We start from the raw sequence: 13,718 nt of genomic DNA, 5'->3' as shown, positions 1-13,718 counted from the left end.
TTGTTAGGGTCCCATCTTGAGGGGCTGGGAGGTTTGGGTGTGGGGACAGGGAGCTAACTTGATTGGAAAAGGAGTCAGGAAGCCGTCAGTGATATTGTGGAGAGGCCCTTTGGTCAGGCCTCTGCCTCTAGTCATTTAAAGACTATTTGTATTTGATAAGTGACTTTTGTACGTGATGAAGCTGAGTCTTTTTTTTTTTTTTTTTTGTCTTTTTCGTGACCGGCACTCAGCCAGTGAGTGCACCGGCCATCCTTATATAGGATCAGAACCCGCGGCGGGAGCACTGCCGCGCTCCCAGCGCAGCACTCTCCCGAGTGCGCCACGGGGTCGGCCCCAGGCCTCTGCCTCCAGGTTGGGGCCACTGTGACCAGTAGGATCATCCAAGTGTAGACACAGGCTGGCTGGCTTCTGGCCAGCCCAAGCTGTTTCCCTTTGCCTGGTAACGGGGAGGTGTGGGTCAGGCAAGGCATGGAGGGGAGCCACGCAACTAAAAAGTAGTGGAGAGGAGCCACGCTCTGGACCCCTCTGGGTCCCCCAAATGCTGGGGACCAGCTCCCCCAGGCTGAAGGAGACGAGTGAGTGGGGAGTTACTGGGAAGAGCATGTCAGGGGTTGAGGGCTTGAAAAGGCCTTGAGTCCTTATTGGCTGGTGGGAGCCTGGGGTTCGGGCCCAGCTCTGGGACCAGAAGTGAGGTGGGGAGCCGAACGCTTGATTTAGAAAGAGTTCCCCAAAGCCATGGACCAGAGCCCTGGGTTACCAGGCCCCAAGGAGGTGTGGTGTTAAGAACAAAGTCTGTATCCGCACACCCTTCCACTACAGTTCTGGACCAGGATGAGGGCCCAGTAAAAATGCCCGCCGCCTGAGGTCCAGACCATGTACGCCTACAGCTGCCTGCCGCCCGGGGAGGGCGTCTGGCCTCCGCCGCAGCCGCTCACCTACACCTACCTGCCCGCCCCTCTGCTGCTGCCCCCCATCCAGGCCCACAACTTCTGCAGCCGGCCGGGGAGCCTGGGCGCGGGCGACTGGACGGCTCCGCGAGAATACCACCGCTTCTACGGCCCGGCCGCGCCCCTGCCGGCCGCGCCGCCCTGGTGGGCCTTCCCGCCAGCCTACGCCGCGGCCCTGTGCCCGCCGTTCCCCGCCGCCGGTGTCTCGGGGCCGCCGCAGGCGTCCGCGGCGGCGGGGGCGGCCGAGAGCTGGACGCCGTGGCCGGAGGGAAGCAGCCTGCAGGCGGAGCTGCGCTGGGGGCGCGTGGAGCGCGCGCGAGGCCCGCGCCTTCCGCTGCCCGCCTTCGTGCGCCGGGAGCTGCGGCGCGCGTACGGCACGTTCCCGCGCACCGACGTGCGCGTCACCCACCGGCGAGGCGAGTTCCTGCTGGAGGCGGCGCCGCGCGTGCCCGAGCCCGAGTACCGCGTGGAGAGGCGCGTGCGGCGCCGCCCCGCCAGCGGCCACGGCGGCGACAGCAGCCCCGCCCCGGGAGCCGCGGAGCGCGGCCGTCCCTACCAGAAGAACGGCGTGAGCTGAGCGCGCCGCAGGGCCTGGCGACCGGCCCGCTGTCCCCTCGCCGGCCGCCGCCTGCCGGCTGGACGGAGAGGCCTCACCTGTGCGCGGGAGCCGGCTGCACCTCTCACCTGCCCTTCTGCGTTTTGTCCATGACTGCCCGCCGCCCCGCTCCTGCACTTCCTTGATTTCTGGCGCGTTTTAGCTGGACGGTGGGGGAAGAGCGAGAAGGGATCAAGGACATCTCGGGGTGTTCTGTTCCCCTTTCCTTCTAGATAGGTTTGGGAAGCGAGTGGGGGGAGGTGGAAGAAGGGCCTGGACTCGTTCTTTTGTTACTCCCTCTTCCTCCCCACCATCTTCCCCTCAGAAGCTTGCCCTGTGCTAAGCCACAACTTTCCCTTCCTCTCTTCCCTCTACCAGAGCTTCTCTGTCCCACCCCCTGCCCCGAAGCTGAGGGAGCGACAACGATCCCCAATTTGTAAAGAAAAGTAAATACATGAGTGAAGTCAGGTGTACGCTGCGAGATCATGTTTATGTTTGGGGGTGGGTGTTTCTTCATCTGTGTATTGGGAGCCTTACTTCCTTCCCTGGGGGAGGAGAAGGTAGGGTGGGGGTGAAGTTAGAGTGGCCCTCTGGAGAAAGTGCACCCCGACTGCTGGGCCTAGCTCCCTCTTCCCCAGTTCTCCAGTGTGCAAGGTGTGCAGGCTGACACCCTTTTCCAGCCTTCTTTGGTCCTGCAGGCCACCACCCACAGAGAGTCTGAGGGCATAAGCTCTGTGTTGAAATGTGGTAGGCATGACTGAGGGAAGAATTCTGAGAACTGGGTTAGGGCTGGCTCTGATATTTTCTTTCTTTTCTTTTCTTTTTCCTGCTGGCTGGTGTGGGGATCCGAACCCTTGGCCTTGCTGTTATCAACACTGTGCTCTAACTGACTGAGCTAACCTGGGAGCCCCAGCTCTGACATTTTCTAGCCATGTAACTTTAGGCTCTGTGAGTCTCAGTTGCGTCATCTGTAAAAGAGGCTTAAAACTAACCCAGCCTGCTTGAAAGTTAAGATGAATGTCACTTCTTCCTAACAATCTTTGATTCGTAGTAGGTTGAGGTTTGCAAAATTTTAGGAGTTTACTAGAGGGTTAGGTAACACATCCAATTTTTTTGGGGGGGGGGGGCGGCTGGCCTGTACAGGGATTAAACCTTGAACCTTGGTGTTATCAGCACCATACTCTAATCAACTGAGCTAACCAGCCAATCCCACACATCCAATTTTAACTATGGATCTAGCCAGATCACCAGATCTGAAGCCCAGGCTGTAGACATTTGGCCCCTTCTGGAATTGCTTTTTTTTTTTTTTTTTTTTTTTAAAGGATCCGAACCCGTGGCCTTGGTGTTATCAGCACCGCACTCTACCGAGTGAGCCACGGGCCGGCCCTGGAATTGCTTTTACTGAATTTCCATTTGTAGCTGGTCAACAGCTACCTGGGTATACAAGTATGTTACTGAAGCTGTAGACCACCTGATTGGATACTGCCATATTTATGAGCTTCATGGAGACGTTCTCTCAAACCTTGGCACTTGGAAAAAGCGTTTCTCCTGATCAGTGGTTTGCTTTTGTCTTTTAAGCACCAAATATTTCTTTCTTTTTTTTTTTTTAAAGATGACCAGTAAGGGGATCTTAACCCTTGGCTTGGCTTGGTGTTATCAGCACCACACTCTCCCGAGTGAGCCATGGGCTGGCCCTTAAGCACCAAATATTTCATAACTGATTGTCTTAGTCCATATTCTGTTGCTATAACAATACAATACCACAGACTGGGTAATTTATATATATATATATATATATATTTTTTTTTTTTTTTAAAGATGACCGGTAAGGGGATCTGAACCCTTGACTTGGTGTTGTCAGCACCACGCTCTCCCAAGTGAGCCACCGGCCATCCCTATATAGGGATCCGAACCCGTGGCCTTGGTGTTATCAGCACCGCACTCTACCGAGTGAGCCACGGGCCGGCCCTAGACTGGGTAATTTATAAAGAAAAGAAGTTTATTTAGTTCACAGTTCTGGAGACTGGGAAGTCCAAGATCATGGTGCTGGCATCTGGTGCCAGCCTTCTTGCTGCAAAATAACATGGTGGAAGGCATCCCATGGAAAGAGGGCAAGAGTACCTGGGAGTTCAGATCTCTTTCTTCTAACAAAATTACCAGTCTTATCATGTGGGCTACACCTTCGTGACCTTATCTAATCCTAATTACCTACCAAAGGCCCCACCTCCAATCAACATAAGAATTTGGAGATTAAGTTTCCAACACACGAAATTTGGAGGACACATTCAAACCATAGCATTGATTATATTTTTCTCTTTACTCTATTTCCAGGGAGCTCAGAGCCAAATTTGCCTAGCATCTTTTGTAGAAAACCTGGATCCTGAACTCTTTTACCCCTCGTTTCATCTTATTTTCCTTTCCTTTTTTTTTTTTTCCAATTATAAAAACACAGGGAGGTGGTATAGTGTGATGGGTCTGCTGTATGACTTTGGGTGAATTACTTGATATCCCTGAACCAGTTTCCTCATCTCAAATGGGGATGATGATACTAGGACCTATCTCATAGGTTATTGAAAAGATGCCATGAAATCTCAGTATTTCCACAGTGTGCACAGTGTTTACCACAATGTCTGGCATGTACTAAGTGCTCAAATGTTAGTGTTTGCTTTTAAAAATAGTTTGCAATACAGAAATATATAGGAATTTGAAATCTTTTCTGATTTCCCTCACCTGATGTTCACTGCCATCCAACTTATTATTTTTCCTATTTTTATTCTATGCACATAGTATTAATTACATAAAAGGAATTACACTGTTTTGTCAGTCCCATTTTATAGTAACTACGGATACTCTTTGACTTATGTGGGGTTACATAAGTTGAAAATATCATAAGTCAAAATGCATCAGGATATGTCCTGATAAACTCATCCTAAAGTCGAAAAATTAAGTCAGGGACCGTCTGTATATCTTGAACATCATTCCATGTCAGCGCACATACAGCTACCTAATTCCTTAATAGCCTCTCAGTATTCTGTAGTGTTTGGATTTATTTCCAGTTTTTAGCTCTTCAAAGTTCACCCAACAAATTTCTTCAGTGCTTTTTTTTTTTTTTTTTTTTTTGGGTCTCTGGCCAGTACAGGGATCCAAACCCCTGACCCTGCTGTTATAATGCCTCGCTTTAACCAGCTGAGCTAACTGGCCAGTCTTTTTTTTTTTTTTTTTGGCCAGGAAATGTTCTAGAGCCTGGGAATACAGTAATGAATGAGACAGCCATGGCAATCCCTGTCCCATGGAGCTTGTATTTTAGTGGGGAGACATGGGGATGGGGCAAAAGGCAAACAGATAAAGGTAAGTTCTTGTGAGTACTATAGCAGAAATAAGGGGCTCACGTGGCGCACTCGGTAGAGTGCTGCGCTGGGAGAGCGGCGACGCTCCCACCGCAGGTTTGGATCCCATATAGGAATGGCCGGTGCACTCACTGCCTGAGTACTGGTCACGAAAAAGACATTAAAAAAAAAAAAAAAAAAAAGAATAATAATCAGGGAAGGTTTCTCTGTGGAGGTGACATTTAAGCTGAGATTTAAAGAATGCAATGAATGGGCTGGCCCATGGCTCACTGGGAAGAGTGTGGTGCGGATAACACCAAGGCCATGGATTCAGATCCTATATATAGGGATGGCCGGTTAGCTCACTGGTTGAGCGTGGTGCTGACAACACCAAGCCAAGGGTTAAGATCCCCTTACTGGTCATCTTTTTTTTTTTTTTTTAAAGAATGCAATGAAGCTAACCATGCAAAGATAAGGGTGAGGGGGAAGCCAGGCAGAGGGCACACTGGGTGCAAAAGCTCTAAGAAATAAAGGCTATCTTCATTCAGTCAATAGGCATTTGTGAGTCCACAATATGTCAGATAGCGTTCTAGGCACTGGGGCTACAGGAGAAAACCAAAGTCCCTGCTTTCATGGAGCTTATTAGAGGTGTAGCATAGAAGAGTAGAGACTGACAACAGACAAATAGGTAAATGTATGAAATAATGTCAGATAATAAGTGATGGGTGCTGTTTCAGACAGGATAGTTAGAGGAAACTTCTCTGAAGAAGCGAGTCTGGAGCGGCAATCTAATAAAGACCTTTGCAAATCATGTGAGTACTGGGGGAAGAAAAGCAAGTAGAACAACCCTGTGGCTGAGTGTCCTTGTCCTGTCCTGTGAGGGAAAGGGAAAGTAGTAGCAAACGAAGTTAAAGAAGAAGTCAGACTCTGCGGGGCCTTGAAGCCATGTTAAGAACTTTGGATTTTATTCTTAATGGGCGGAGGGTTATGAGTAGGGGAGTAATGTGATCAGATTTTTAAATCATTATTCCGGCTTCTGTGTGGAGAAGAGACTGTAGAAGGGCCACTGTGAAACAAGGAGAGTAGTTAGGAGGGTTTGAAATAATACAGGCAAAAGAAGAGATAGCATAGGGCTGGCCAGTGGGCTCACTTGGTTGGAGCATGGTGCTAATAACACTAATGTCAAGGGTTCAGTTACCCCAGCCAGCTGCCAGGAAAAAAAAAAAAATTAAAACAAAGAAAAGAAGAAATGATTTGATTTGATTTGGATGTAATGAGGGTGATGAGAAAGTAAATGTCCTTGAATATGCATCTTTGTTCACATATACAAGTGTTACATGGTAGAATCTAAAGTCTTAGAATTAAAAATTAAATCATCGAACAGTGAAACCCTAGTAGCAACAAGTACAACTAGTGTCCAGATCTTTGGTTCTAAGTTCCATTTTCCATTAAAAGGAACCAGACCCACTGAAGAAATGGCATGATTCCAGGGCTGGAGAGGGAAGATGCAAGATGAGCCTAGAACAACTTGTTCCAGAATATAAAAGACTGCTCAAAAATAACAAAAGGACAAAGGAGCCAGCTTGAAGGGACTTCCACTGGCCAAATCGGGGACAATTTAAGCATCAAAACAAATGACAGTAACAGATTATAACCCACTGATTAAAAATAAGAATCCATAAGTCTACAGCAATAGTAACTAACTAAATAAATAAGAAGGGATTCAGTTCCCCAAAACGGCCAACTGCCAATAAATAAATAAGTAAAGGAAAACTATTCCTTACATAAGGAATAACGAAATTAGAAAACCACTGTAATAGCCTGAACAGAAGTGACTCCATTTTGTTAAACTTCTAAATTAAAAAGTTTTTTTTCTTACTCCTGTAACCTGAACCGCATAACTTGCTGCTGGATGTTAGAATACAATGATACTTGTTCACATGATTGCTAGAACATAATGACTTTCGCTTACACTGTATATAGAATAATTATAGAAGAAATTATTAACCCAGATGGCCATTCTTTACTAGCTTACTAACTAGATCTTTTTGAGGTTAACAGGAACTGAATCTGTGACTTGACTTCATGGAGGATGGTCACCGTGAATCAGCTCCCACTGGAGAAGTTCTTTGATGTTTATCTGCAATTTTATGATTATGCCTGCACGTCCCTGCTTAGGTCACCATGAATCAGCCACCTACTACCTGTTCCTATAAAACCCTTTGACAAGTCTGGGAGAAGTGGAGATGGTCTTTGAGACATGAGTCCACCATTACCCCAGGCTGCCGGCTTCCTGATTAAAGGCCACCTTTCCTTACACCAACACTTGTCTCTCAATTATAGGCTATTGAGTGACAAGCAAACAGACTTTTGGGGTTTCGGTAACACCACTTGCCAGCCATCATAGCAATAACTGATTCAGGTGAGGCTCATTCATGGATACTAAAACCAATGGGTAAAAATTTGGTGAGAAACAGGATATTTATGTAGTTTAAGTTATCAAAGTTAACATTACCACTAAAGGGGATTTTGGGGTGCAGAAACTATTCCCCAAAGTATGGCACTCTGGCATGCTGAGTGCTTTGAAAATTAAAAGGCCTCAGGAATAGGCCTCAGAATGAAGGTCCCTCTGATCTTCTCTTGTTCCCCTCACCCCAAGTGCATGGAGGACTTTCCCTGGAATTTCCTTATCTGACTAAGAAAGCTTTCCAAAAGAAATGTGATTGTTTTATGATTGCATCCCTCCCTAGGAATCTCATTAGATAACCAGAAAAAAACAACTCCCGGAGGGACTGGAAGGACTGGGAAGGCACCACACCTGAACAGACCTTTTCACAAGATAATATCTGCCTCTCAGGCTTATTCCCTAATAATTATTTACTGTCCCCAACAGAATTGTCTGCATCCCCCACCTCCCTTCTCCCCTGTGAATACTGGTATATTACCCCATTAGGTTACAGGGAAATTACTCCTTTGCTATTCCCCAGTGCACTGGCCCTCCCAGCTTGTTAAAATAAAAAATTTTATGCCTTTTCTAAATATTAATCTGTGTTTATCAGCTAATTTTTCAGAGAACCTTCAGGGGGTTGAAGTGGAAATCTTCCCTTGGCCCATACAGGGACAAATTGACATCATGGGCTTTCTGATATATTAAACTGAGAAAGCACAATATCAGTTCAGCAGTCATGCATAATTTTGTGAGGAAAACACAGATAAACCTAAATAGAGAGAAAACCCCCACTGGTCTGTATTGTTCAAAAATGTCAATGTCATAAAAGATAAAGGCAACCTGAGAAAATGTTTCAGGTCAAAGAAGACTAAGGAGACGTGAAAACTAAATGCAATGCATGATCCTGCCCTGAATCCTGGACCAGAAAAAAAGTTATGAAGGATATTATTGGGACAGACAGCAAGAACTGTAGATTAAATAAGAGGAGTGTACTGATGTTAAATTTCCCGATTTTTAAAATTTATTTATTTATTATTTGTGGCTGGCCAATGTGGGGATTCGAACCCGTTACCTTGGGGTTATACGTTGCATTCTAACCAACTGAGCTAACTGGCCAACCTAAATTTCCCCATTTTTTTTTTTTTCCAAAAGATAACTGGTAAGGGGATCTTAACCCTTGACTTAGTGTTGTCAGCACCACACTCTCCCAAGTAAGCAAACCAGCCATCCTTATATAGCAATCCGAACCTGTGGCCTTGGTGTTATCAGCACCACACTCTCCCAAATGAGCCATGAGCCGGCCCTAAATTTCTCAATTTTTATACTTGTACTGTGGTTATGTAAAAGAATGCCCTTGTTCTTAGGAAATACACACTGAAATGTTTAAGTGTAAAGGGACATGAAAACTGAAACTTACTCGCAAATGAGTCAGGAAAAAAATTACATACATACACACACATAAGCAGAGAGAGAGAGAGAAAAGGCAATATGGCAAAAGATTAACAGTTGGTGAATCTGGTAGAAGAGTAAGAAATTCTTTGTATAGGAGAATGAAACTAGACCCATACCTCTCACCATATACCAAAATCAACTCAAAATGGATTAAAGAATTAAACATACACCCTGAGGGCCAGCCCGTGGCTCACTCAGGAGAGTGTGGTGCTGATAACACCAAGGCCACTGGTTCGGATCCTATATAGGGATGGCCGGTTAGCTCACTGGCTGCACGTGGTTTAAAAACAAACAAACAAACAAATAAATAAATATACAAATATACACCCTGAAACAATAAAACTCCTTAAAGAAAACATAGGGGAAACACTCCAGGAAGTAGGATTGGGTACAGACTTCATGAATACGACCACAAAAGCACAGGCAACCAAAGGAAAAATAAACAAATGGGATTATATCAAACTAAAAAGCTTCTGCACAGCAAAAGAAACAATCAACAGAGTTAAAAGACAACCAACAGAGTGGGAGAAAATATTTGCAAAATATACATATGACAAAGGATTAATATCCAGAATACACAAGGAACTAAAACAACTTTACAGTAAAAAAACAAGTAATCCAATTAAAAAATGGGCAAAGGAGCTGAATAGTCATTTCTCTCTTTATTTTTTTTTAAAGATGACCAGTAAGGGGATCTTAACCCTTGACTTGGTGTTGTCAGCACCACACTCTCCCAAGTAAGCTAACTGGCCAGCCCTATATAGGGATCCGAACCCATGGCCTTGGTGTTATCAGCACCACCACTCTCCCAAGTGAGCCACGGGCTGGCCCCTGAATAGGCATTTCTCAAAGGAAGATATACGAATGGCCAACAGACACATGAAAAAATGCTCAGCATCACCCATCATTCAGGAAATGCAAATCAAAACCACACTGAGATACCATCTCACTCCAGTTAGGATGGCTAATATCCAAAAGACTGAGAATGATAAATGCTGGCGAAATTGCGGAGAAAAAGGAACCCTCCTACACTGTTGGTGGTACCACAAAATGGTGCAGCCTTTATGGAAAATGGTTTGGAGGTTCCTCAAACAATACAGATAGATCCACCATATGACCCAGCTATTGCACTGCTGGGGATATACCTAGAGGAATGGAAATCATCATGTTGAAGGGATACCTGTACTCCCATGTTTATCGTAGCACTATTTACAATAGCCAAGAGTTGGAACCAGCCCAAACATCCATCTTCAGATGAGTGGATAAGGAAACTGTGGTATATCTACACAATGGAATACTACTCTGCTATAAAAAAGAATGAAATACTACCATTCGCAGCAACATGGATGTACTTAGAAAAAATTACATTAAGTGAAACAAGTCAGGCACAGAGAGAGAAATACCACATGTTCTCACTTATTTGTGGGAGCTAAAAATAAATTAATAAATACACAAACAAATGGGGGGCAGGAAAAAAGACACAACAATCACAATTCCTTGAACAGATATGATGTTGATGGGTAGGAGTGGGGAAAGGGAGGGGGAAGGGAGGAATTGGTAAAGGGACCCAAAAATCAACTACATTGTGTATTGATAAAATAAAATAAATAAATAAATATATAAATTCTTTGTATTATTTTGGCAACTTTTCCTTAAGTTTGAAATAATTTCTAACTAAAAATAAAAATAGCAGTAATAATAAGTAAATTGAATCCCTGGCTCAAAAAGAATACACGTTAAAAAGGTACTACCTGGGCTGGCCCGTGGCTCACTTGGGAGAGTGCGGTACTGATGACACCAAGGCCGTGGGTTCGGATCCTATATAGGGATGGCCGGTTAGCTCACTGGCTGCACGTGGTGCTGACAACACCAAGCTAAGGGTTAAGATCCCCTTACCGGTCATCTTTAAAAAAAAAAAAAAAAAAGGTACTACATATTAAACATTAATATAGAAATAACATAACTGGGCAGGCCAGTTAGCTCAGTTGGTTAGAGCATGGCTTTGTAACACCAAGGTCAAGGGTACAGTTCCCCTACAGGCCAGCTGCCCCACCCCCGAAAAAAACAACAATATAACTAAGAAATTGGAAATAATGGAGAAGATATGGGAGAAAAAGGAATATTTTTTTTTATCTGTCATTGTAAAAAGTAAACAGATATTGTCTAATGTTAACATATAAAAAAGAGGTTGAAAAAATAAATGTACTATATATCCATGTCACTGACTTTATTTTTTAATCTTGGAAAATCGTGTGCATGCTGGTAAGCCTCCCCAAATTCTTTTTGAAACAATGCAGGTTTCAAATAAATGATGAGTCCCACACCAGCATAAGGTGTGTTCTGTATCCCCATCCCTCTCTGTCCTCTTGGGTCCAATTCCTTAAAGTCTGTCAACTTCCCCAATCCCTAAGGATTGTATTGCTCATAGACATTACTCCTTGTGGCTTCCACTTATGGCCTGGAAATGCCCCTAAGCTGCACACAAGTGTCCATACCCCAGCCTCATCAAGAGAGGAGGGCCTGTTCACAGGCTTTTTGAAGGAGGTGCTGCCACTCAGCTCAGTCCAGCATCTCACCTCACTCCAGACCCTGTGGGTGGAAGCCCTGCAGGGAGCCTAGATGCTTCCTTGTTTGATCTCTTCTTTGAACTTAACCCTTAGAAGCTCAGAACTCATAAAACATCCAGGCTCCCAAGGACCTTGCTGTTCATCTGGCCCAACACCCTCAATTTACATTACGCCAGCAAACTAGGGTCAGAAAGAGATAGTGATTCACCCAAGGTACAAATCCAGAGCTCCCAGCTCCTAGTAGGGCCCAGGCCACCAAGCCCTAACGCTGATGGCCTCCTCTTCTCTTCTTGGCCTTAGCCAGGCTTACCTGTTACCCAACCCTGGCATCTGGTCTGGACCCCTCACTCGACAAGCCCTGACTGACTAATTTCAAGTCCTCCCTGCCCCCCACACCTGACTTTATCTTTGGATAGCTCATATTCCACTTAAAGGAACAGAATAAGAATCATAACGACCTAACATACTGAGAACTTGCTATATGCCAGGCATTGTGCCAAATCCCTGTACAGAAACTATCAACTAATTTAATTTAATCTTCACAAAACCTTGATATGGATATAATTATTATTCCCATTTACAGATGAGAAAACTGAAGCCCACAGAGGTTAACAACTTACCCAACATTACACACAAAGAGTATGCCTGGGAAATCTTATTGTAGTCTTAACCTCTAGGTCAAATTGCCTCTCCACACATGAGACACAGTCAACAAAATGAAAAGACTATTTATTGAGCAGCTTCTATGTGCAGAACACTGAACTAGACACTACAGGGGCTTACAAATCCAACCCCACTGTACAGGAGTGTAGAGGATTTGTAGGAGATCATATGCACTGTTGGGGAGTTGAGAGAGCCTTCTTGGTGAAGGCATTTGAGAGAAGCTTTGAAGGTTGTACAGGATTCCAACAAATAGTGATGGGAAGGAGGTGTCCCAAGAAGAACTGAGGAGGGGCTGACATGAGTAAAAGCATGGCAGCAGGAGCAGAAAGCAGCAGGGTTTCATTGCAAGGCAGGTTATGACCAGGAGTAGTGGAAGATCAAGCTTGAAAGCTAAGTGGTGGGCCGGCCCCGTGGCTCACTAGGGAGAGTGTGGCACTAGGAGCGCAGCGGCGCTCCCACCGCGGGTTCGGATCCTATATAGGGATGGCCCATGCGCTCACTGGCTGAGCGTGGTGCGGGCAACACCAAGCCAAGGATTGCGATCCCCTTACTGGTCACAAAAAAGGAAAAAAAAAAAAAAAAAGAAAGAAAGCTAAGTGGAGACTATGCTATGGAAGACTCTAACAGCAGGGAAAGGAGATTTGGAGAGCCACTGATGTCTTGGAGCAGAAGAATAGCCCAAGTGAAAGTTATTAAACAATTTGGCTAGTGGGTGAGATGGGTGCCTGCAGGAGCACCTAGCTGGGACCTTGTGAGCCAAAGCCATCAACTTCCCTATGGCCTCATTATTGACGGTACAGCACAGCCGGGCACCAGAACTGAGTCCCTAGGGCATTTGCTAAAGCTCACAGCCTATGGAATTCAGTTCTCTGAGCCAGGTGGCCAGTTTTCTCAGCCTTGATGCTGCCCTCCTATGCTCTCTTCTGTGACTTTTTCCCCATTCCCAAGATGAGCAAGTTGAGGCCCAGGATGGGTCAGAGGAGGAACCTAGGATCTCAAGATTCCTCCTATCTCAAAGATTTCAGCTTGGGACTGAAAATGAGGGCCCATACCTAGAGAAAGAGACAAGGGTTCCCTAAAGTCCAGCAGGTCTTGGAGTGGGGTACAAGGAGAAGGGGCGCACGGCCATGGCAGGGATTCCATGCCCTAGTCCCTGGGTACCACATACATAGTCTTGTCATCTGCCCAGATGTGTTTCTAGTGGAACCAGATGTGGGGCTGGAGGAGTGAGGAGCTGGGAAAAGAGCCAGAACACATACACTGAGAAGAGAATCTCTCTGCAGACCAAAGGGTTTCCTGAACCAAAGGGGATCCCCAAGATATGAATCCCCAAAATAGGGGCCCAGGAGTCCCAGCTCTCAGAAAGTCTCCCCACTTGGATGAAGATCTGAAGTATCTAGGATAGTGGAGTGGAGGAGAAAGATTTCCTTGAAACACACTTTCATTTTCTGGAGAGTTCAATTGAGGGCTGGGTGCTATTCTCGCTCACAGGGCAGAGCTGCAACCTATACTGGAGGGAGAAAGCCAAGCTGGCAGACTTGGGAGCCACCCACCCTACCCCCAACCCTGCTTGAATCTAGAGAAAGGGGCCAGCACTTACCCGGGAGGCATCTCTCTCTTGTCCTTGGGCTGTTTCTGCAATGATGCTCTCAGACAGTGCTCCTTAAATAGGGCCCCACCCACCCCAGCCCCATGCTGGCTCTTCTGAGAAAGGAGGAA

At 45.9% G+C, this 13,718-nt stretch overlaps 1 protein-coding gene across 1 annotated transcript; it reads left to right on the top strand.

Moving 5' to 3' along the window:
- Positions 1-873: 873 nt before the first annotated feature.
- C7H10orf95 (chromosome 7 C10orf95 homolog) lies at positions 874-1,524 on the top strand. Its single transcript, XM_063102124.1, has one exon. The coding sequence runs from the start codon at positions 874-876 to the stop codon at positions 1,522-1,524; it is 651 nt and encodes a 216-aa protein (XP_062958194.1).
- Positions 1,525-13,718: the final 12,194 nt, after the last annotated feature.

The sequence above is a fragment of the Cynocephalus volans genome, chromosome 7 (assembly GCF_027409185.1).
Source record: "Cynocephalus volans isolate mCynVol1 chromosome 7, mCynVol1.pri, whole genome shotgun sequence".
In the NCBI taxonomy this organism is placed as follows: Eukaryota; Metazoa; Chordata; class Mammalia; order Dermoptera; family Cynocephalidae; genus Cynocephalus; species Cynocephalus volans.
Note: the sequence above shows the minus strand (reverse complement) of the source record. Positions and strands in the feature narration are given on the sequence as shown.